Source organism: Astyanax mexicanus, chromosome 1 (assembly GCF_023375975.1).
Source record: "Astyanax mexicanus isolate ESR-SI-001 chromosome 1, AstMex3_surface, whole genome shotgun sequence".
Lineage (NCBI taxonomy): Eukaryota > Metazoa > Chordata > Actinopteri > Characiformes > Acestrorhamphidae > Astyanax > Astyanax mexicanus.
The window spans coordinates 123,769,729-123,791,517 of NC_064408.1; the positions used below are offsets into that span (position 1 = coordinate 123,769,729).

Sequence of the window (21,789 nt, forward strand, 5' to 3'; positions counted from 1 at the left end):
ATCGTTGACCAATCGACTAATCTGAAAAATAATCTGCAGATTAGTCGATCAAAGTAATCATTAGTTGCAACCCTATTCTCTAACCTGGAGCTGATATTGTAAATTGCTCTCATTGTTCAGGTCAGTTACTCTAATCTAAATCCCGTCTCCCCATCACACCCAGCTGTGTACAGAGAAACGCACAATCTTACAGAGGACCTCCTCTTTGTGTGTGTGTGTGTGTGTGAGTTGTGTGTGTTATAGGTATTAAAAAGTAAATTACAGTAATAATCAGTAAAAAAGCTTTGGTGTTTCACTCACTGTGGGTCAGAGGTCATATCTTCACTGCTGAAATCAGGAGGGAAACCCATGGACTGATCACTCTTCATAGACACACAGCTGGGTTCTGGAGAAGCTCCTTTCTGGGTTTCAGTTCTGTTAACATTAAACACAGTGAAACTCCAGCATTTACACAGTGAAACTCCAACACACAGCACATCTTTAATAAAGATCAGGAACTGAAGAGCTTCACTCTTAGAACAGAACAGTAGTTTAGTGCAGTGATGTACCGAGACCCAGTTTAATGTGTACAATGTTTTATGGCCAAATTCTTCATAAGCATAAAAAGATCGCTAGTAGTTTGTCTCTGTAGCTAGCTAGCAAGCTAGCTTTTAGCTCCCCTTTACAGAGAAAATAAAGAATGGACAGTAATAATTAATTTCTGTACGATCTGCCCCCCTTTCTGAAGACGTACGATGGCATAGAGTTAACTAGTTAACCAGCAGCTAGGTTACTGAACTTTAGCGCTCATGATGACGTATATCGGGTGCTTGAAGGGTTGTTCCAATTTTAACGGGGAGGATTTCACCCCTTCCTCTTGTAACTCTGTTCCAAGGCGAAGGGTTACACTTGAAAACACAGGGTAGGGGTAACTTTGTGGTTTTGGCACAATCGATTAAAAAACTTAATCCGATTAATCACAACAAAATTAACTGCGATTAATCGCATTTGTTTTTCTTCAGACATAAATTATTATAGTGGATATTTAAATGTAAATAAAATAATGAATGTAAGTAATGTAAAATGCAATTATATGTATATTAGTGGTGTCAATTAAAATAAATGGTATATACTTGTATGTTTGAGGGGAAATATAATCAAAATAGGGTGCCGGAATAAAGAATGCACGATAAATTGGACTGTAAAATTGGTTGTGAGGATTTATAATTTCAAACTTAAATTGAATATTTAAAAAGGAGCAGTGCAGTGCAGGAGTGCGGATGTGTGTGTGTGTGTGTGTGTGTGTGTGTGTGTGTGTCTGCACGTGTGTGTGTGTGTGTGGGTGTGTGTGTGTAGGGCCATTGCGCCCCTTTTTCAGCCCAAGAGTTTCATGCCCAAATCTGGCCCACTTTTTCCATGGAGGAGGAATTTGAATAAATGAAACAGCAGCTAGCTCTTACAATGCCTTTTTATTGCATATAAGTTCAAGTATATGTTGGTAAGTTAAAAGAACACCCTTCACTTAAACATGTTTCATTCAAATTTAAATCAGATAAATACTTAAAAGGTAAAATATGTAATTTTATGAATGAATATTATTTAGAAGCCTTTACAAAATTAATTGAAAACACTTAAAATAATTTAATTGAACATGTAATGGTCAAAATACGGAAAAAAACAGGAAATGTTTTAGGCGCTTTTCAGATTTTCTATTTTAATTTTTTAGATCCATAAAATTTAATATTTATATGGATGAAGTGTTTTGCAGCTCTATATTTTGCTTTAAAGTGTTTAGAATCACCATGTTAAATTTTAAACTGCTCCCTTTCACTGGTTAGATATTATAGAGATTTAAACTTGTAATTGTACTTTCTTTCTCTAAAGGACTGGAAACTTTATAAGAATAAAAACAACTTATTATATAACTTATTTTGCAGTAAAGAAGGTGTTTTTGTATATTCTACTCCTAAAGAAGAGATATTGTGCACTGTATCTTTAAAAGGCCCCTCCTTAAATCCAAGAATCAGCTCCTCTCTCTCTGAGGCCCCGTCCACACGAGCATCGTTTTCAGAAATATCTCCGTCCACACGGAAACGCCATACCACTCAAGTCCCTGAAATGAACAGGAATTCTCTAGACATTTGGACGTTTTCTCGTCACAGTATAGCATTAGTGTTACTCCAAAACCGCAGAGCTACCCCAGCTAACTGACGAACCACTTAACGTAAAAATGCTTGTTGTGGGTTTTTTTTTCCACTGAAGTCTGTTATAAGGACGAATCTTAACGTGGCTTAATGTAACGTTAATTACTAAAACAACGAGCCACAAACACCAAACATCTTATTTTTTCACTGCATAATAAACTTAATCAGAATCTATAAACAAATCACTATATCCCACATTACTGACCCTGCTGTAACAGCCAGAGAGGCTGGGGAGTAAACAGGCTGGATGACAAGCTCCAGTAACAGTAAATGATGTATTTTGAGTTTGCTGGTGTAGCTGGTCTGTCAGTATATGCAGGATGGTGTTGGATCAGTATAATTAAAGCTCATACTGATAGAGTAGCGTGTGGAACAACCAACACGCCACTATCACTCGTCTCAGCTACACTGGTAAAATGTGTTACAGCACTTAAAGCTGGTTCTGGGTAATTCTGCGCTGTTGGGTGAGAGAGGGCAGTTAGATCATTAGTTGGATCAGCAGGGTGTAAATATGCTGTACGCGGCCGGAATTCGCTGTTGTTGCGCCGAACACATTTCTCTCCCGATCGCTAAGCTAATGCTAAACAAAAAGCAGACATGCGCAGACTCGCTGTGTGACATCAGCGGTTTCTGAAACCTCCGTTTCCCCCCGTCCACACGGCTCCGCTGGAGCGGAGTTTTCAAAAATCTCCAACTTGGAAAGAGTTTTCGAAAACCTCCGTTTCCAGTGACCGAAAACGCTGTTTTCGTGTGGACGGAAGGCCAAAACGGAGACAAAAACCTGTTTTTAAAATAACCCGGGTTCGTGTGAACGGGGCCTAAGTGTCGGGTAGCAAGCCCCTACCTCACCTCTCTGCCTGCAGAACTCGCCACCTGATTGGCCAACAGAGTCGGTCGACACAAATTTGATCAGACGAGACTTTATGCTTTCCATCCACATAAGTTATATACGGGTAGCTTAAAGGGAATTTGTGTTACAGCAGATTAAAATAATTTTTTTTATTACTCAAATGTCTTCAAGCACTGTTTGGATATAAATGAGGATTACTGCAGATTGGTTTGTTGGATCTGCTGATTTGTGGAGCGGTGTTTAAGACAGGAGTCAGAGGTGAGCGTGGGGTGGGGGCTGAGCGTGTGAGCCTGGCTGATCAAAGAGCCTGTTTTTAAAGCTGCGGTAAAAAGTATAAACACTCTTTCGACTCTAATTCAGGAACCGTACACCCTACGTTAAAAAGGTTCCGTAACCCAGAGGTTTAGGCAGTTTAAATGATGTATAACATGTCCGCATTGGATCAAATATAATTAGTACAAAAACGCAATATGGAAATTATGAATCATAATTCTAATAAACAAGGCATATTTCGCCCTAAATATTAATTTTCTAAAAGGATAAACAGCTAAATAGGCTAGATAACTGAAAAGCAGAGATTCTAAGCTTTAAAATGGCATATTTGGTGTCTACAATTTCTTTAATCAGCCATTATGACACTGCAAGTTTTTGGAGTAGGTCAGAGGAAACATGCTCCCCAGCCATTCTTCTTTGTGTTTGTTTGTGGTGTGTGTAAATGAAGAATGGTGAGTGTTACCTGCCTAATTTCAGTTGTAGTAATGTTTTAGGTGTTTGTAGATATGTTTCCTACCGAATTTAGGTCATTTATGTGTCTAACTTTGAACTGCTAATGTTAGCTATTCTAATTGTTTGAACAATGCTTTATGTTGGACATTTCTTACTGGCAATGCATTACTTAGCATTAATGCATTAAATAGAGTTATATTTTCTTGGTAAACTGTATATTTGGTGCATTATGTCAAAGTAATACGAAGTTGCAGTTACAACACTGTATTGGTGTATATGACAAAGCATTATTTAGCTAGCTAGCAGCCGTTTGTAGCTCAACTGGTGACCTTGAAGGGTTAAAGTGTGTAAGGCATGATTGGTAGTTCAGTTGACAACTTCTATCATCATTACCAGTGCCTTAGTTATTTCTGAGGGAGTGTATTGCCATGTATGTAGTTTATTTAGTAATCAGTATATTGCATTTCATTGTATGTGGTCTGTATTTCTTGTCCTTTCATTGTTACAGAACCATACCATGAACGAACCATACCTCAAATGATAACTTGTCAAGTCTCAGTTTGACCCCCTGTGCATCCCTAGCGCGTACCGGGCGGAGCCCCGCCCCCACCTCGCGTTCTCGGACCACATGTGTGTTTGGCTGACTCCAACATACACACCACTCATCAGACGCTCCAGACCAGTTCAGAAGCAGGTGAAAACCTGGCCGGCAGGCTCCATCTCTGCCCTTCAGGACTGTTTTGAGTGCACTGCATGTGACATGTTTAGGGAGGCTGCTACTGAAGGCGATTTTGTTGATTTGGAGGAGTATGCAGCATCAGTCACTGGCTACATCAGCAAGTGTATTGATGATGTCACTGTCTCCAAGACCATCACCACACGCCCAAACCAGAAGCCTTGGATGACTGCTGAGGTACGTGCGCTGCTGAGGACCCGCGACTCCGCCTTCAGAGTGGGTGACAAGGTGGCCCTGAGGAAAGCGAGAGCCGACCTGTCAAGAGCCATCAGAGAGGCAAAGCGCGCACACGCCCAGAGAATCCACAGCCACTTCAAGGACACGGGTGACGCGCTGCGCATGTGGCAGGGCATCCAGGCAATCACCAACTACAGGACAATGCCATCGTCCTGTGAACGTGATGCCTCCCTCCCTGATGCCCTGAACAACTTTTATGCACGGTTTGAGGCACAAAACAACACGATGGCGAGAAAGACCATGCCCAAGCCGGACGAGCAGGTGATGTGCCTGACTGCAGTGGATGTGAGGAACACTCTGCGCAGAGTCAACCCACGAAAAGCTGCAGGACCAGACAACATCCCCGGCAGAGTGCTCAGGGAGTGCACAGACCAGCTGACAGATGTTCTCACGGACATCTTCAACATCTCCCTGTGCAGCGCCACTGTCCCAATGTGCCATCGTCCCTGTGCCGAAGAAGTCCACAGAGTCCTGCCTCAATGACTACCGTCCCGTTGCACTTACACCCATCATCATGAAGTGCTTCGAGAGGCTAGTCATGAGGAACATCAAGACACAAATGCCCTCTTCACTGGACCCCCTGCAGTTTGCGTATCGTCCCAATCGCTCCACGGACGATGCCGTCACCACCACCCTTCATCTCTCCCTCACTTACATCAGAATGCTGTTTATAGACTTCAGTTCAGCATTCAACACCATCATCCCACAGAACCTCATCAGGAAGCTAAGCTCGCTCGGCCTCAACACCCCCCTCTGCAACTGGATCCTGGACTTTCTGACGGGGAGACCCCAGTCAGTCCGGTTCGGGGGCAGCACCTCCAGCACCATCACACTGAACACTGGGGCCCCCCAGGGCAGTGTCCTGAGTCCTCTACTGTTCACCCTGCTGACTCATGACTGTGCTGCAAAACACAGTTCTAACAGCTTTGTCAAGTTCGCCGATGATACAACCGTGCTGGGTCTCATCACCAAAGGCGACGAGTGAGCATACAGAGAGGAGGTGCAGCGGCTGACAGACTGGTGTACAGTCAACAACCTTCACCTGAATGTGGACAAGACAAAGGAAATGGTTGTTGACTTCAGGAGAGCACAACACACCCACTCTCCACTCAACATCGACGGGTCCTCTGTGGAGAGTGTTAAGAGCCAAGAAAGCCCAGCAGCGTCTCTACTTCCTCCGGAAGCTGAGAAAGGCCCGTCTCCCTCCACCCATCCTCACACTCTTCTATAGAGGGACCATTGAGAGCATCCTGAGCAGCTGCATCACTGCCTGGTTTGGAACCTGCACCGTCTCTGACCGCAAGACCCTCCAGCGTATTGTGAGGACAGCTGAGAGGATCATCGGCGTCTTTCTCCCCTCCATCACGGACATTTACACCACCCGCAGCATCCGCAAAGCAACCAGCATTGTGAATGACCCCACCCATCCCTCACACGAACTGTTCTCCCTCCTGCCTTCGGGAAGAAGGTACTGCAGCATCCGGTCCAGCACGACCAGATTCTGCAACAGCTTCTACCCCCAAGCCATCAGACTCCTCAACTGCAGAGACTGAACTGATGGTTTTTCTGTACATGCACACACACTCTTACCCCACTTACCCCAGAAAATGGAAAGCACTAAAAACCCTACTACCTCACTGAACTCTATTGCACACTGTGTAATAGAGTAATTACTACCTCACCTGGTCTTTTTTGCACACTGCATAATTTGCACACTGTCTAGTTATTTATTATTCTTTGTCTGTATTGTGTTGTATTGTCTGTCTGCACTTTTGTACTGTTGCACTATTGTTCTGTCTACACTGTGTTTATGTGCACCATGGTCCCTGGAGGAACGTTGTTTCGTTTCACTGTGTACTCTGTATATAGCTGAAATGACAATAAAAAACACTTTGACTTTGACTTTGACTTTGATTGCTGTTTGTGTATGTTTTTGAAGAAAGTAAACTAAATAAACTGAAGTCTGCCTCCTGTGACATATGTTCTGACCGACATACCGTGGCGATTATCAATACGGTACCAGTTCCTAAGTACAGTCCTACCCTACCGACTCCCTTACAGGATTATTTCCGTATCTCTGTTTACTGGCTGCAGCTGGAGTCTGTCCTCTGGAAAGCAAGTTTGTAAATTTTGCACATTTGGCAGCTTCTTCTTCCATCTTCTTTAGTTTTTTTAATCTGGCCTTTTCTGCTTCACCTTGCCTCTTTTTACCCTCCATCACAGCCCACTGACGCTTCGTGCTATTGTGTTGCTATATTTAATTTTATCGCTCCAGAAAAGACCACTCGTGGGTGCAACCAACTCAAACATTTGGGAGGGGAGAATTCCCTCAGATGGTTAAACCCATCTAATCTGCTGCGAAGTAGAGGCTGTGCTGTCAGACGAATAGAGAATGCATACATAGTTGAATGGAAATGATCGCAAGAATAAGATTAGATAAGTGACAGCTAAGTGTCAAAATATTTTTTTCCGTCAAACAGGCCCAAACTTGAGATTGACATGAGCCAGCCCATCGGGAATCCTCCTGAATCTTGGGTGGGGGCAGGGCAGATTACGGCGGAAGTAGGGGTCAAACTTGGTGCCTTAATTAATTTGGGTAAAAAAAAAATAGTAACACGTTACTGATTACAAATTAACAGCGTCCGTTAACGTATTTAACGTTGACAGCCCTAGTACTAACATATCCAGCTACTGTCAATATATGTAGATGAGGAGTATGTGATACGCATCATCTATGATAATATCTTAGTTGCTGTGTTAACGATGTGCAAGCTGACGCTATCGAGTATGCTAATCACTGGGGGAAAAACAACAATGTAAACGCCTTTACTCCACACGTTTACTGCGTATATTGAGAATGACCATTCGATGAGCTAGCATAGGCTAACCATGAGCTCACACTGGCAGGTTTGTCTTGTGAGTGTGCTCGTGGTCACTCGCACTGTTTAACAGTGTGACCGAGTAGCAGAGATGCTAATCCAGCAAGCTACTTATCAAGCCATCCATTTTCATTCTCGTTTCATTTTCCTCCAAACTTTCGGCTCACCATCACTGTGCTGCAGTCTCACTCTCTCATAATCACACACACAAACATACAAAATGATGGCACATTTCTTCTTTCCAGATTGTTGAAGGTGGAATATGGAGCTATAATAGTATTTTTTCCTCCACCAAAGCTCTCAGTTAAAATCAGTTTCTTAATACATTCAAATATTCTCATTTATACTGACATTAGCATTGAAGGAAAATTGACCTAGTCTGCCAGACACAACACACTGCAAAATAGTTGTTGTCCCGTTCCATGGACACAACCAGCACAAGGGAACAACATTTTTATTTGCTTGATACCACTGATATGTACATAATTTAATATAGCAAATATAACACTCATTCTTTTATTTACATTAAAATACCCTTTATGTGCAGGTTCGATAATTAAATATAAAATACATTGTGCCTGAAAGACCCGAGTACTGCCCAAGAGATGGTAGAGGCCACAGAAGCTGCAGACTTTATACTCTCGCTTAGTAGAAACGAAAAAAAGGACAACCCTGCTCCCAGACGTGAGTACAGCCGTCCGCGAAGGGAAGAACATGCGGGAGGTGACTTCGTTTTCCGAGACAATCGAAAAATGCCCAACCAGAACAACCACCTTCTGCCCAGCCCCCGCGATGAACCCATGATCTGAGCTCACGCCCCCGGCGAAAGGAGCCCAGAGAACGGAGGAGACGAGCCCTGTTGGTCCCTGCTGTTAGCGAGAGTGAGGAGGCCAGCTCTGAAGGTGAGAATGCAGCCTACTCTAATCCCCTCTCTTCCCTGTATCACCAGGTCATAGCCGAGTTCCAGCGAGAACAGAGAGAGGATGACAGACTGAAGTATGCCTGGGATAATGTAAAAGTAGTCAACGGAACCGTCCATGGGCCACAACCCCTTCCTCCCACTTATTTCTTTGTCAGAAACAATCTCCTCTACCAAGCCACCCTCCTGAAAAATGAACCCATAGAGCAGTTGTTAGTTCCCCAGTCCCGGGTAGATACAGTCATGCACCTCGCTCACCGCCATCCTCTTAGCGGACATTTAGCATGTACACACACCCTGAGCCGCATCCTGCCCCGTTTCTATTGGCCCGGTATCCACGCTGAAGTAAAAAATTTTTGCCAGCGATGTCCACGCTGCCAACTCACTACTCCAAAGAAACCTCCTCCGGCCCCTTTAATTCCTCTACCTATCATTGGTGTCCCATTTGAAAGAATTGGGATGGACATAATAGGTCCACTACCCAAATCTGCCCGGGGCCACGAGGAAGGTGGTAGAGGAAGAGGTCCAACGGATGCTGGCACTGGGAGTCATTGAGCCCTCCTTTAGTGCCTGGTCAAGCCCTATTGTGTTAGTGCCCAAACCAGATGGCAGTTGGCGGTTTTGCAACGACTTCCGGAAACTGAACGAGGTGGCCCTCTTCGACTCGCACTTTCCAACGCCTGATGGACATCGTCTTACGACCCCACAATGCGTTCGCAGCTGCTTATCTAGACCAGTGTTTCTCAACCAGGGTGCCGCGGCACCCTGGGGTGCCGTCTGGCTTCATCGGGGGTGCCGTCAAAATATTGCGCCTCACGTGCATATTTCCTTTCCAGAGTCAGCTCGTGTCGGGGTGTGTCCCAATTCACAGGCAGCATACTCTGAAGGATGCGACCCACAGAGGCGGTGTATTACTGCGCAGCTGTGATGCAATCTGTCTTCGAATACAGCCTCTGAAGGATGCAGCCCCTAAATTGGGACACACTGTAAAGTTTTTGTCCCCCACGCGATGCACTGCGAGAGTTGTGTGAAGCACTCAGGCTAGCATGGAACGTTTTTTAAAAAGAAGATTGCAGATTCAGATAACTCTGAATTAGAGCCATTAACTTATTCATCCAGTGGTAGTTCAGCAGTGAGTGTAGCAGAGTATTTCACTCGTTTGAAAAGTCAGCAGGTTTCGCGCTAATCGCGCTAATTGTGACGCGCTATTTTATTTCATATTCCGCCAGCAACACCCCTCGTTCTCACCTGAAGTACTGCGCCAGCAACCCCCCCCCCCCCTAAACTGGGGTGCCTTGACATCTCGCATACATTTAAAGGGTGTCGTGATAGAAAAAAGGTTCAGAAACGCTGATCTAGACGATGTCATCTTGTACTCAGAAACCTGGGCTGACCACCTAGTCCACCTTAACAAAGTCCTCACTAGCCTCCGGGAGGCGGGACTCACTGCGAACCCTGCCAAGTGTCATCTGGGGCTGACCGAAGCACAGTACTTGGGGTACCGGATAGGAAGAGGGTTACTCCGGCCCCAAGAAACCAAGGTCCATGCCATCAGACACTGGCCCGACCCCGAACCAAGACCGAAGTCCGGGGCTTCCTCGGACTGGCTGGGTACTATCGCAGGTTCGTGCCCCACTTTTCCACGATTGCCTCTCCCCTGAGCGACCTCACAAAAAAACGTCAGCCGGATCGTGTTCAGTGGTCCCCCGAAGCCCCAGAGGCCTTTGAACGTCTCAAAAGTCACCTTACAACCGAACCGGTCCTCCGAAATCCTGACTTCACAAAACCCTTCATTCTGACACAACTGACGCCTCAAATACGGGACTAGGGGCCGTCTTGGCCCAAGAGACAGATCAGGAAGAACACCCGGTCCTCTATATCAGCAGGAAGCTCAGCCCGGCTGAAGGCAAGTATGCCGCGGTGGAACGAGAAGCTCTAGCCATCAAGTGGGCTGTGGAGGAGCTCCGCTATTATCTATCGGGTAGGCACTTCACTCTCATTACTGATCATGCCCCTTTAACCTGGATGGCGAAAGCTAAAGACACTAATCCCCGTGTAACACGCTGGTTTCTTTCTATAAAAGACTTCTCGTTCCAGGTGCGGCATCGAGCTGGCCGACTGAATGCCAATGCTGATGCCCTCTCTAGACGGCCTTGGTCGGACTCTGGCTTTTCGGGCTCCCCGGGTAGGTCTCTAAGGGGGGGGGACTGTGACGCGGAGCGCCTCATCGCCGTTACGTCGGGCAAGCCAGATAAGCCCTACCCGGTGATCGCCGCTGTCCGGGGTGCTGAACGCTCCTGTTGGTTCAGCACCTGTGTTTTGGACCGGCGACAAGACCGCGTGGCCAAGGGGCGGGGCGCTCTGATCACGCACGGCTGGCGAACACTGAAGCGCACAGCTGAACGGCGTCCACAGCCACGAGGACGCCAACATATAAGGAGGAAATCAACCGAACTCGGGGTGGTTGGTTCTACCCCACCAGTTGACTAAACCCTGTGTTTTTTTTTCCCTTTTTCCTCTCTCGCGCTCTCGCGCTCTCTCTCCCTCTCTCTCTCTGCCCTTTCTACCACAGATTAAATCGGGAGCCGAAGCTACGCCAGGTTGCTTAAGAAGCCACAAGCCTCTACTGAAGCCCAGCTCCGAGGCTACAAATCCTGCGCCTTGCTCCACCTTCTTCTCGTTTGTTTTCCTTTATTATTTTTTTTTATTTTATTATTATTATTTTATTTCGTTACCTATTCATTTATCTTCTCTCTCTCCTTTTGTTGTTCTTTGAGGCGTTAAACTCCGCCCACCTCTACTATTTAGTTATTTCCCCCTTATATCTCTAAACAGGAGGCAAGCTCTCTACTTGCCCCCCTGTTCAAGTCGTTATCTAAAGAGCGCTATTTAAATATCTAATTTCTTGTAATTTCTTGATAACGCCCTACTGCTCCAGCCTGTGGCTGTGTACTTTCTTTTGAAAATAACCTAAATAAAGTGCCCTGAAGTGGGCCTTTGCCTGATTTTATTGGTCTTGACTCCTACTTTTATTGGTCTAGCGCCCCCTACCTGCCACAATATATTTTCGCTTACTGTGGGTCAGAGGTCATTTCTTCACTGCTGAAATCAGGAGGGAAACCCATGGACTGATCACTCTTCAGAGACACACAGCTGGGCTCTGGAGAATCTCCTCTCTGGGTTGTAGTTCTGTTAATATTAAACACAGTGAAACTCCAGCATTTACACAGTGAAACTCCAACACACAGCACATCTGTAATAAAGATCAGGAACTGAAGAGCTTCACTCTCAGAACAGGGGTGGGTTTCCCAAAAACGATCAATCTTAGCGAATAACTAACAAACTAACGAATGACGTGAGTAAAGAACGAGCCAGTTCTGCGAGTGTTTCCCAAAGAGCTTCGCAAAGTGATATTAACAAACGAGGTTAAAGAACGTCTTTGTTGACTCCTCCCCCGACACAGCACGCTCAATCGATCCACAAACATCGATTCAACAATGCCAATATGCAGTATTTATTCACCAATACACCCTAAAACGTAGAAATGAGTTGTAATCATCAACATTATACATATTCTGAAATTTTAATTACAAAAGGATTTACTTTGGCATTGATCAAATACTCCTAAATACACGTATGACTAAACAAATAATCAAAAATCTAATCTATTTTAAAACATTAAACTTTTTTTACTTTTTAAACTTTTTTAAACTATTATTGTTAATATATATTACATTAATAGATATTATACTAATATTATTAATAGTAATATTAATTAGTAATATTATTATTATTAGTATTATTATTGTAATAAAATAATATAATAATACATATATGTGTATATATATATATATATATATATATATATATATATATATATATATACATTTTAAACCAACCAGATTATGTTTTATACTTTATACACTCTGTGAAGCTGCAGCTCATCCTAAATCACCATCTCAGTTGGGTTTAAGTCAGGGGATTGTGAAGGCCGTGCACCTTTTTGTCTACTGGATAATTCCATATGCGTCAATTAATAGTTTTCATGGTTTTAATATTAATTGACAATGTAGAAAATTCATTAAATAAAAATATTTAAAAAAAAACATTGAATGAGACGTGTGCAACTTTTGACTGGTATTTATATATTTGCGAGCTGATACACCCCAGAGTTTGCCCAGATGAACGGCCACAATGTTGGTTAGAAGCACCTGATTAAGGAATATTATTAAATATTACCTGCACATTCACCGATACCCTTTACAATTTGTGTAGGTGTGATTAAAGACACCGCAGGCGTCCCCTGCACCGGACCTACAGTACCAGGGATTTTCCCAATAGCATGGAAATATATAGTGTTGTGCTGTAATTCCCGGGCTGGTGGTAATTATATATAAGTGTGTGTATGGCACAATAACAGCCTGATTACAGAATCCACGGACTTGGAGACTTTGCAGCTTTGCTTAAACCGTGAGCATCATCTGCAGGAATTCGTTGATTGCATTTATTGCAGTAGTAATGTCAAAAACTCTACCATCGCTAATCTGGATTTGTATTATTTTTTCGTGGGTTTAATTGGTCAATTCCAATATGCCCAGTTAGACTACAAGCCACAGACAAAGTTGGCATTACAATATAATATAATATAATATAATAATATCACTCACTCACTCATCGTCAACCGCTTTATCCATTAAGGGTCGCGGGGGGTGGCTGGAGTCTATACCAGCTGGCATCGGGCGGAAGGCAGTATACACCTTGGACAGACTGCCAATCCATCGCAGGGCAGACAGACACACACATCCACTCACACACTCACACCTAAGGGGCAATTTTATCCGACATCCAGTTAGCCTGAACGTGCAGTCTTTGGACTGTGTGAGGAAACCGGAGCACCCGGAGGAAACCCACGCAGACACGGGGAATAATATAATATAATATAATATAATAATTATATAATAATATAATTGATTATAATTAATAGTAATATAATATAATTGGTTCAACCACGGAATAATAATTTTTCTCCCTCAAAATTGGCGGTCCCTGGTGTTTAAAGGTGCTGAACTGCAAGTAGAGATCCCCTAAAGTAGCTCTTTAAGGTTAACGACTGGGTCAGGTTACTCGTTAATCTGCGAGCGAGTTTACGTAGTACTTTAGTTATGCACGGGTTTGGGAAACACTCTTTAATTAACGATCAATCTTAAGTACGAGTTAACGAAGTTCTTAGCGTTACGAAGCTTTCGGGAAACCCACCCCAGAACAGTAGTTTAGTGCAGTGATGTACCGAGACCCAGAGCTTCCTCCTGCACTGCTGAACTCTGGAGGATGATGCATGGACTGTTCACTCTTCATAGACACTCCACTGGGGGCTGGAGATGCTGCTCTCTTCTCCCTAAAAACAGATCTTCATGATGATCCATGATGAGAGTAAAGTATAGAGTAATGACTTCCTTTACTAAAACTTATTCACAGGTTCAAGATTAACTTCTTCATAACTATCCCAAAAGCCTCCCAAAGCTTTCTGTCATCTGCCCCAAGCTGTAAAATGCTCGCCCAATAAATATACATATTTTAATTTCCTTAACAATACTGATGGAAATATACTGAACTATAACATAGATATAGATATCCTTAGCTATAGATATTGATAAATGCTGCTTCAGCTCTGAGGCATACCTAGAGTATTTCAGCCCAGTTACAGAAAAAGACTTAATTAGTGTAATTAGTCATCAAAATCGTCATCATGTTTATTAGATCCAGTACCCACACAGTTACTTAAAAAAAGCACTGGTAAAGGTGGGTAAACCTTTACTTGAAATAGTCAATTCATCCCTTAGCATGGGCTATGTACCCAATTCTATTAAATTGGCGGTCATTAAGGCCATTATCAAAAAGCCAAATCTGGACCCCCGTGAGCTTGGTAATTATAGACCAATTTCTAATCTTCCCTTAGTAGCCAAAATTCTAGAAAAAAAGTGTTTAAGCAGCTGCGCTTGTATCTACAAAGCAGTATTATTCATGAGTTTTTTCAATCTGGATTTAGACAAAACCATAGCACTGAAACAGCTTTACTTAGAGTAACTAATGATTTACTTTCAGCTCTTGATAGGGGCAGTACTGCTTCCCTATATCTTGGTGCTTCCTTCGACACCATAGATCACATGATTCTGCTCAATAGGTTCGAAAATTTTAATCATAACCTCGAGGCTGGACTACTGCAACGCGTTGTTGTCTGGAAGTCCACATAAATTACTTCATAAACTCCAGCTAGTTCAGAATGCAGCCGCGAGAGTGCTTACTAGAACCAGAAAGTTTGATCACATTACACCGATTCTTTCATCCCTACACTGGCTACCTGTTAAATTTCGTATAGATTATAAAATACTTCTCCTGACATATAAATCCCTCAATGGTCTGGCCCCGCATTATCTACAGGAACTCCTTACTCCTTACAATCCGCCACGTTCACTCCGCTCCCAAGACGCTGGCCTGTTATTAGTCCCGCTTATTAGAAAAAACTATGCAGGAGGAAGAGCGTTCTTTTATAAAGCTCCCCAACTTTGGAATAACCTCCCTATTAATATACGGGACCCAGAAACACTCTCAATCTTTAAATCTAGACCCATTTCTATTTGCTCAAGCTTTTGAATAATGTCTCATCATAATTTCTGTACATTTTCTTTTACTGTTGTAACTATTCCTCTTACAGCTTATCCAGCAAATATAAACCCTGCCATAATCATCTCCTTTCTCTTTCTCTCCCCATGTCCTGAGCTGCTGCCAGTGCCCATCCCATTCCAGCAGAGTTTTATAAAAAAACATTCTAACTCTTTTTTCTTCCCTCCCCTCTCTGTTCTCTAGCTCTATCTCTCTCTCTCTCTTATACATGTGCTGACATGTCAGGTCTGCTTGCCTGGATGTGTCTATTTGTGGTTTCAGCTTTCCAGAATCAGCCCTGTTCTTCTACTCAGCAGAATTATTACACAACCTTTCTAATTCCCGCTTTTTTCTCTTTCTTTCCTTTCTGTTTTCACTGTCTATCTCTTCTACATGTATGAAGATGCCCTGTTCCTGTTGTTCCCAGCCTGGCTCTCCACTGCCCGCTGTGTTGCATCCCTGCTCTGCAACCCTGCACTGATTAACATTAACACACCCAGAATCTGTTTCTATATTAGCCATAGCTCTATATTTTGTGCATATCACATTTTTATATTCATAAATTAGTATCTGTTAAATTTGCTATAGCTCCACATTGTCTCTCTGTACTGTTGTTTTGTTCTGTTATTTGTTTGTTGTTTATTTGTTTGTACTACATCCGTTTTTTTCCTACTACTGTAAGGGAGTTTTTCCTTGCCACTGTGTCACCATAGTAATTGGTATATCTGTGGTGCCTCTCATAAGAGGTGCGGTCCTGTTTTTCTCTAAAAGCTGCTTTGTGACAACTTTTGTTAAATAAAACTGAATTGAACTGAATTGAATATAGATCAAAACAGAATGGAACAGGTGTTTCTTCCACAGCTTTAATAATAACATGCCCAATCACTTACATCTGATCTAAACAACTGCAGCACATCAGGATTACCTCATGCTGGGTGTTCATTTACATATCATATAAACCATATTCATAAGTACAATTATAATTATTCATATTAACGATTAGATATTAAAGGCAGACAGTTACTTTAAATACAGATTAGAAACACATTCTACTATAAGAATAACAAGCTGGATTGTTAAGCCTTTCTACATTTAAAAAGAACACATGGTTCTGACTCTGGTCCAGAAGAACCTCTGTTATCAATATTTTAAAACTGTAAAATATGCAGGACACAAGTCCAATGATTAGAGCTGCAACCATTAAAATACAAAACTACTTTATAAATTAAACCCTTCCCTTAATTTACTCACTTTAGGAGAGGAGCTCCATCTCCACTTCTGAAGTTCTGAAGATCCATCTTTCACTCTTCTTTACCCCTGAGAACAGATCAGCTGTTAGAATAAAACTTTTATTCTTAGAATAAATAACATTATTGTCTGGTCTGCGTTAAACAATACCTTTTAAACAAACAAATCAAATGAAAGAGAATGTTACATAACAGTGTGATTTAACCTAATTTATTGTGCCGATTACAGAGACATTTACTGTTTTTTATCATTATTATTTATTATAATTGAATTATTACTATCAACATTACTACAGTAAACAACATTATAAATATACACACTACTCTATAATTATTAATAATATTACTATTATGGTGCTGAACTAGAATACAAACATTATTTGATTTCTGCTCTTGATAGGGGCCATCCTTGTACTGCTAGATCTTAGTGCGGCCTTCGACACCATAGATCACACGATTCTGCTCGATAGGTTAGAAAGTTGCTCTTCTAACTATTCCTCTTACAGCTCACCCAACAAATATAAACCCTGCCCTAATCATCTGTTTTCTCTTTCTCTCCACATGTCCTGAGCTGCTGCCTCCAAGTGCCCATGCCACTACAGTAGAGTTTTATAAAAAACATTCTAACCCCTTTTCCCTCCCTCCACTCTCTGTTCTCTCTCTCTCTATCTCTCATTCCACTCCAGCAGAGTTTTATAAAACCATTCCAACTGCATTTTCTTCCCTCCCTTCTCTGTTTTCCCTCTCTCTATATCTCTCTCACATGTGCTGACATGTCCTGCCTGCCTGTCTGGATGTGTCTATTTGTGGTTCCAGCTTTCCAGAATCAGCCCTGTTCTTCTACTCAGCAGAATATTAACACAACCTTTCTAAATGCCGCTTTTTTCTCTTTCTTTCCTTTCTGTTTTTCTCTATCTATCTCTTTTACATGTATGGAGGCTGTTCCTGATGTTCCCAGCCTGGCTCTGCCCGCTGTGTTGTACTCCGGCTCTGCATCCTGGCACATATCAGCATTGACACACTCAGAATCTGTTTCTGTATTAGCCATAGCTCCATATTTTGTGCACATCACATTTTTATATTCATAAATTAGTATCTGTTAAATTTGCTATAGCTCCACATTGTCTCTCTGTACTGTTGTTTTGTTCTGTTATTTGTTTGTACTGAGCGGGTCAACCCGAGTAGGATGGGTTCCTCTGACTGAGTCTTGGTTCATAACAATGTGATTTCACCTCATTTATTCTACAGATTACAAAGACATTCACTGTTTTTATAATTATTATGATTGAATTATTTCTAGTAATATTACTACATTAAACAACATTTAAATATACACACTGTTCTATCATTGTTAATAATAGCACTATGTTGCTGAATTAGAATAAAAACCTCCATGTTGCTACACGGTTCTGTTCTATATTCTCTTCAGTTCTGAACTTACCGAGTGAATCCAGACTTCTGTCCTGTTCTAATGGAGGAAACTGGACTTACTTTTACTTTTTCCTTCACCTGCGTCTCACCTGTCTGTATCTAGGTCCCGCCCCTTTCTTTCAGAGCGAATAGGCGCTGGGTGGGCGGAGCTACCATTCGTTATTAGCCATTGTCAGCCAATTATATCACACGGCTGAATGGAATGTTTGAATATTCATGAGCAAGACGGTGTTCTGCCGAGTGCTAATTATCAAAAAGTGCTTTTCCCCCGCACTGCACATGCTCTGACCCACATTATCACGTTTTCATGAGTTTTTCATGATGATTCTGTTTTCCATGGCTACATTAAACAACCTGAGCTCACTATCATTATTTGATTAAGGGTTACATAAAAGTAAATTGTAATAAAATAATAAATAATAATAAAACAATAAAAAATGATCGCCTTTATTACCTTAATTTCACATCGGTTTTGGCTGTTCAGTTATCCTATCTACACTCCTGCCAGGAGAATGTTCTAATATGGTGCTTTTTTGTATTATTACCTTTAAATATATGCTTGGGTAGCACAGTTTGGCAAAGATAGCACATTTCGTCAGAACACCTGCTGATCACTGCACTGAAGTCACTGCTTCAACAGAAGAAGAAGAAGAAGTTTAACTGATCTCCTCTAGAGCTTATTTGAACAGGATATGAACCTTTAACTAACTGCATTTATGGAGGCCTGTCATCATTTACTGTTCATTAGACAGTCTCAGTGAACAACAGCTGTAATTTACATATAAATTCACATTATGTATGTAGAATTTTCAGTTATAATTATAACAATTATACATGCAGATATTTTAGCTAACACTTTCACTATTCAATTAAAAAGAATAACAAAATAGTTTATTTGGAACGTCAGTGCGTGCCTGAGGGCCTGTATAAACCATATTCTGAATAATGATTGTTTACTATTTACTCCCAATACTTCTGTCCAAACCCAGGAGCCACTAAATAATTTCATTTACAACATAAATACAAATTCAGACGCATTAAACAGCTAAACAATATCTTCTCTATTACATCTAAACTGTTGTGTTAATCCACCAGCCTGATGCTTCATACACACTACCTAGTACGAGTCTTGTGAAGCAGTTGTGTGTTAAATCATCCTTGTTCACTATGTTAACACAAGCACCAAGTTCACCTGACCCTCTATTTCTGAAAAACATATTACTGTGAAAAATATGATCCAACATATCATGATATTGATAATGCACTCTGTGTATTAAATATTGGAGTAAAATAAATAATATTGTGCAGACATAATTAGAAGAGCACAAACATGCCAGAGTATTTATATAAAATGCAGTACATCTCAATGACAGTAGATGGAGGCAGTGCTCCTTTCTCACCACAAGAATAACAAACAGCTTCTTTTAGACGATAATGTTAAAAGAGAAAAATAATAATGGCTAGCTGCACAACATATTGTTTCTGAACTTTCACACACTGTTTTTTTCACTGCTTTTCAGACTACATCAAATAAGTGATGATATATATAATATGCAATATTATCTCTCCTATATATGCTTAACCTTCTCTGTTATTTAAAAAGTTAAAATATAATTCGAAAATCATGCAATACATAGTATAATTTACAATATCACTATAATGCTAAATTAAGTCCTTTCTGTGGCTGAAACATTAGCCTGTTAAAAAATTACAGTTAAAAATGCAACTGAGATATTATATAATACACAATATTACATCATTAACAGTTTGTTTAGAAACACGTTTCATGGCTGAATTAGGAAATTAATTAATTTTAAGATAAATCATGGTCGCACCACATGACTTTTGTAAGACCAAAGTCAATTTGTCTGCATGATCACACAAAAATGTTATATAAATGTAAATGTACACAACATTCTTCATGTTTGAACAATTACAAGAGATACATTTATTGTTACAATTTTTAAATTGTCTTGTTAAGAAAAGTTTGTCATTGCCCTATATATTTGTATCTATTAGAAGCATATTATGTGCCGTAGTTAGAACCAATACATTCACCAACATTAGCTGATGGAAACATTTGGATTTGATTTTTTAATTGCGAACTCCAATTTAAAAACATTTAAAAATATCAAATATCAAAGTATTAGATTACTTGCTATAGATGAGGAGTTCCTTCTAGATATTAATTGCAGGTATCTGTGAGAATAAAACTAATATTGGTCTATTCAACTTTAAATTAATTACATCCATTATAGAGAACAAGATGGTATTCAGAATTACAGATATCTTTATCCATTTGAACCATATAATATAAAAGGTAGCATGTAATGGCTTGAGAGACAGTATAGCTAAGTATTATAAAAATATCTGTCTTTTATGTCTGACTGAGAAATGAATAGAACGAAAAGAATACATGAATTAAAAGAAAAAGTAAAAATGTGAGAAATGTTTGGAAAAAAGTAAAATTAAGTTAAAACTTAAATTAAACTTAAATAAACTACAATACATTTAAATATCCAATACTGTGTTTCCACAATTAAACCACACTAACATTTAAAAATATCAAATATCAAAATATTAGATGATCTACTATGCATGGGCAGTTTCTTCTTGATATAAATGCAGGTCTCTGGGAAAATAAAACTAATATTGGTCTATTCAACAAATCATAAAGACTTTAAAATAATTACATCAATTATAGAGCACAATATGGTATTCAGAATGACAGATATCCTTATCACCTTGAACCATATCATATAAAAGGTAGCATGTAATGGCTTGAGAGACAAAACAGTATAGCTAAGTATTATAAAAATATCTATCTTTTATTTCTGACTAAGAGAAACGGAAGAGAAAAGAATACATGAATTGAAAGAAAAAGTAAAAATGTGAGAAATGTTTGGAAAAAAGTAAAATTAAGTTAAAACTGTGTGAATAAACCTAAATTCTGTTAGCTAGATAATATTAATAAACAATAAAACTAAGATCTTAAGCTGAGGTAAAATTTGAGGATAATGTAATCTTACAGAGGTAACTTAGCTTAAAAACAGATCGTAGTTAGAAGAATTGTCAGAATAGTGGCAGATAATTTCGTCCAAACCGTTAAAACCCGTTTTAGTCACAGAAAACAGTAAATAAATGCTCTTTCTCCTCAGAAACTTTGGGTACATTCAGTAGTTAGCTTAGCTAATGCTAGGAAGCTAGCTAATTTATCTGGTTACTAACTTTACACCTAAAAATCAGCATTTAATTAGACTGGTTTAGTGTAAAGTTGTTTAATCTCATCAACTTACCCATTAATTATTAGTGTTTTCCTCAGTTTATTAAACATTTTAAGAGAAACGGAGATAATTCACTGCTAACTCTGTTAGCTGCTAACAGGCTAATGTGACAGGAATCTGACAGGAGAGCGTCTCGCGCTGAATCGCAGCGCGTATAAAGAGCGCGTGAGGGCAGCGCTAATATAAACTACTGCTTTATAATAATAAACATAATACGACCTCCAGAGGTTTTATAGATCTGTTCTGGTAGCACATAATGTTTTATATAATTATTAAAAGAGCAAAAACACCCCAGAGATTATTTATATAAAATGCAGAACATCTCAGTAACAGTAGTAAGAACACAGCACAGCTCCTTTCACAAGAAAAAGCCCTGAAGACCACCGCCCAGAAGATGAAGACCACCTGACCGAGAAGACCGGTAAGACCGCGGGGCCGCCCTGCTCCCCAGCTCCCGAGGACGGGGACGAGGGGGCGCCGGCGGTCCAGCTCCCGGACTGGATGGCCCCCGGGGAGCAGCAGCAAAATTATCCCAACAGCCCTTATTACTACAGTATTAAAGACCCTAAATTCTCATGCAGTTATTTTAATTAAATTAGCGTATGTGAAATTCTGATGTTTTACAAATTTTACGTAA

General features: G+C 40.8%; 1 protein-coding gene across 3 annotated transcripts in view; it reads right to left on the reverse strand.

The window, feature by feature from the left end:
- The window catches only part of LOC111188569 (NLR family CARD domain-containing protein 3-like), a 223,288-nt gene extending 205,214 nt beyond the window's left edge, over window positions 1–18,074 (reverse strand). Inside the window, exons 1-4 of one of the 3 annotated variants that reach the window (XM_049468134.1) lie at window positions 17,879–18,074; window positions 16,442–16,507; window positions 13,818–13,925; window positions 11,606–11,719 (exon numbers count right to left, since the gene is read on the reverse strand). In XM_049468134.1, coding sequence (XP_049324091.1) covers window positions 11,606–11,719; window positions 13,818–13,925; window positions 16,442–16,488 — 269 coding nt within the window. In that variant the 5' untranslated portion in view covers window positions 16,489–16,507; window positions 17,879–18,074. Of the gene's footprint in view, window positions 1–300; window positions 506–11,605; window positions 11,720–13,817; window positions 13,926–16,441; window positions 16,508–17,878 lie in introns of those variants that run through there. The other 2 variants (XM_049468142.1, XR_007427270.1) reach the window with 2 other exon arrangements.
- Between the last annotated feature and the right edge of the window lie 3,715 nt (window positions 18,075–21,789).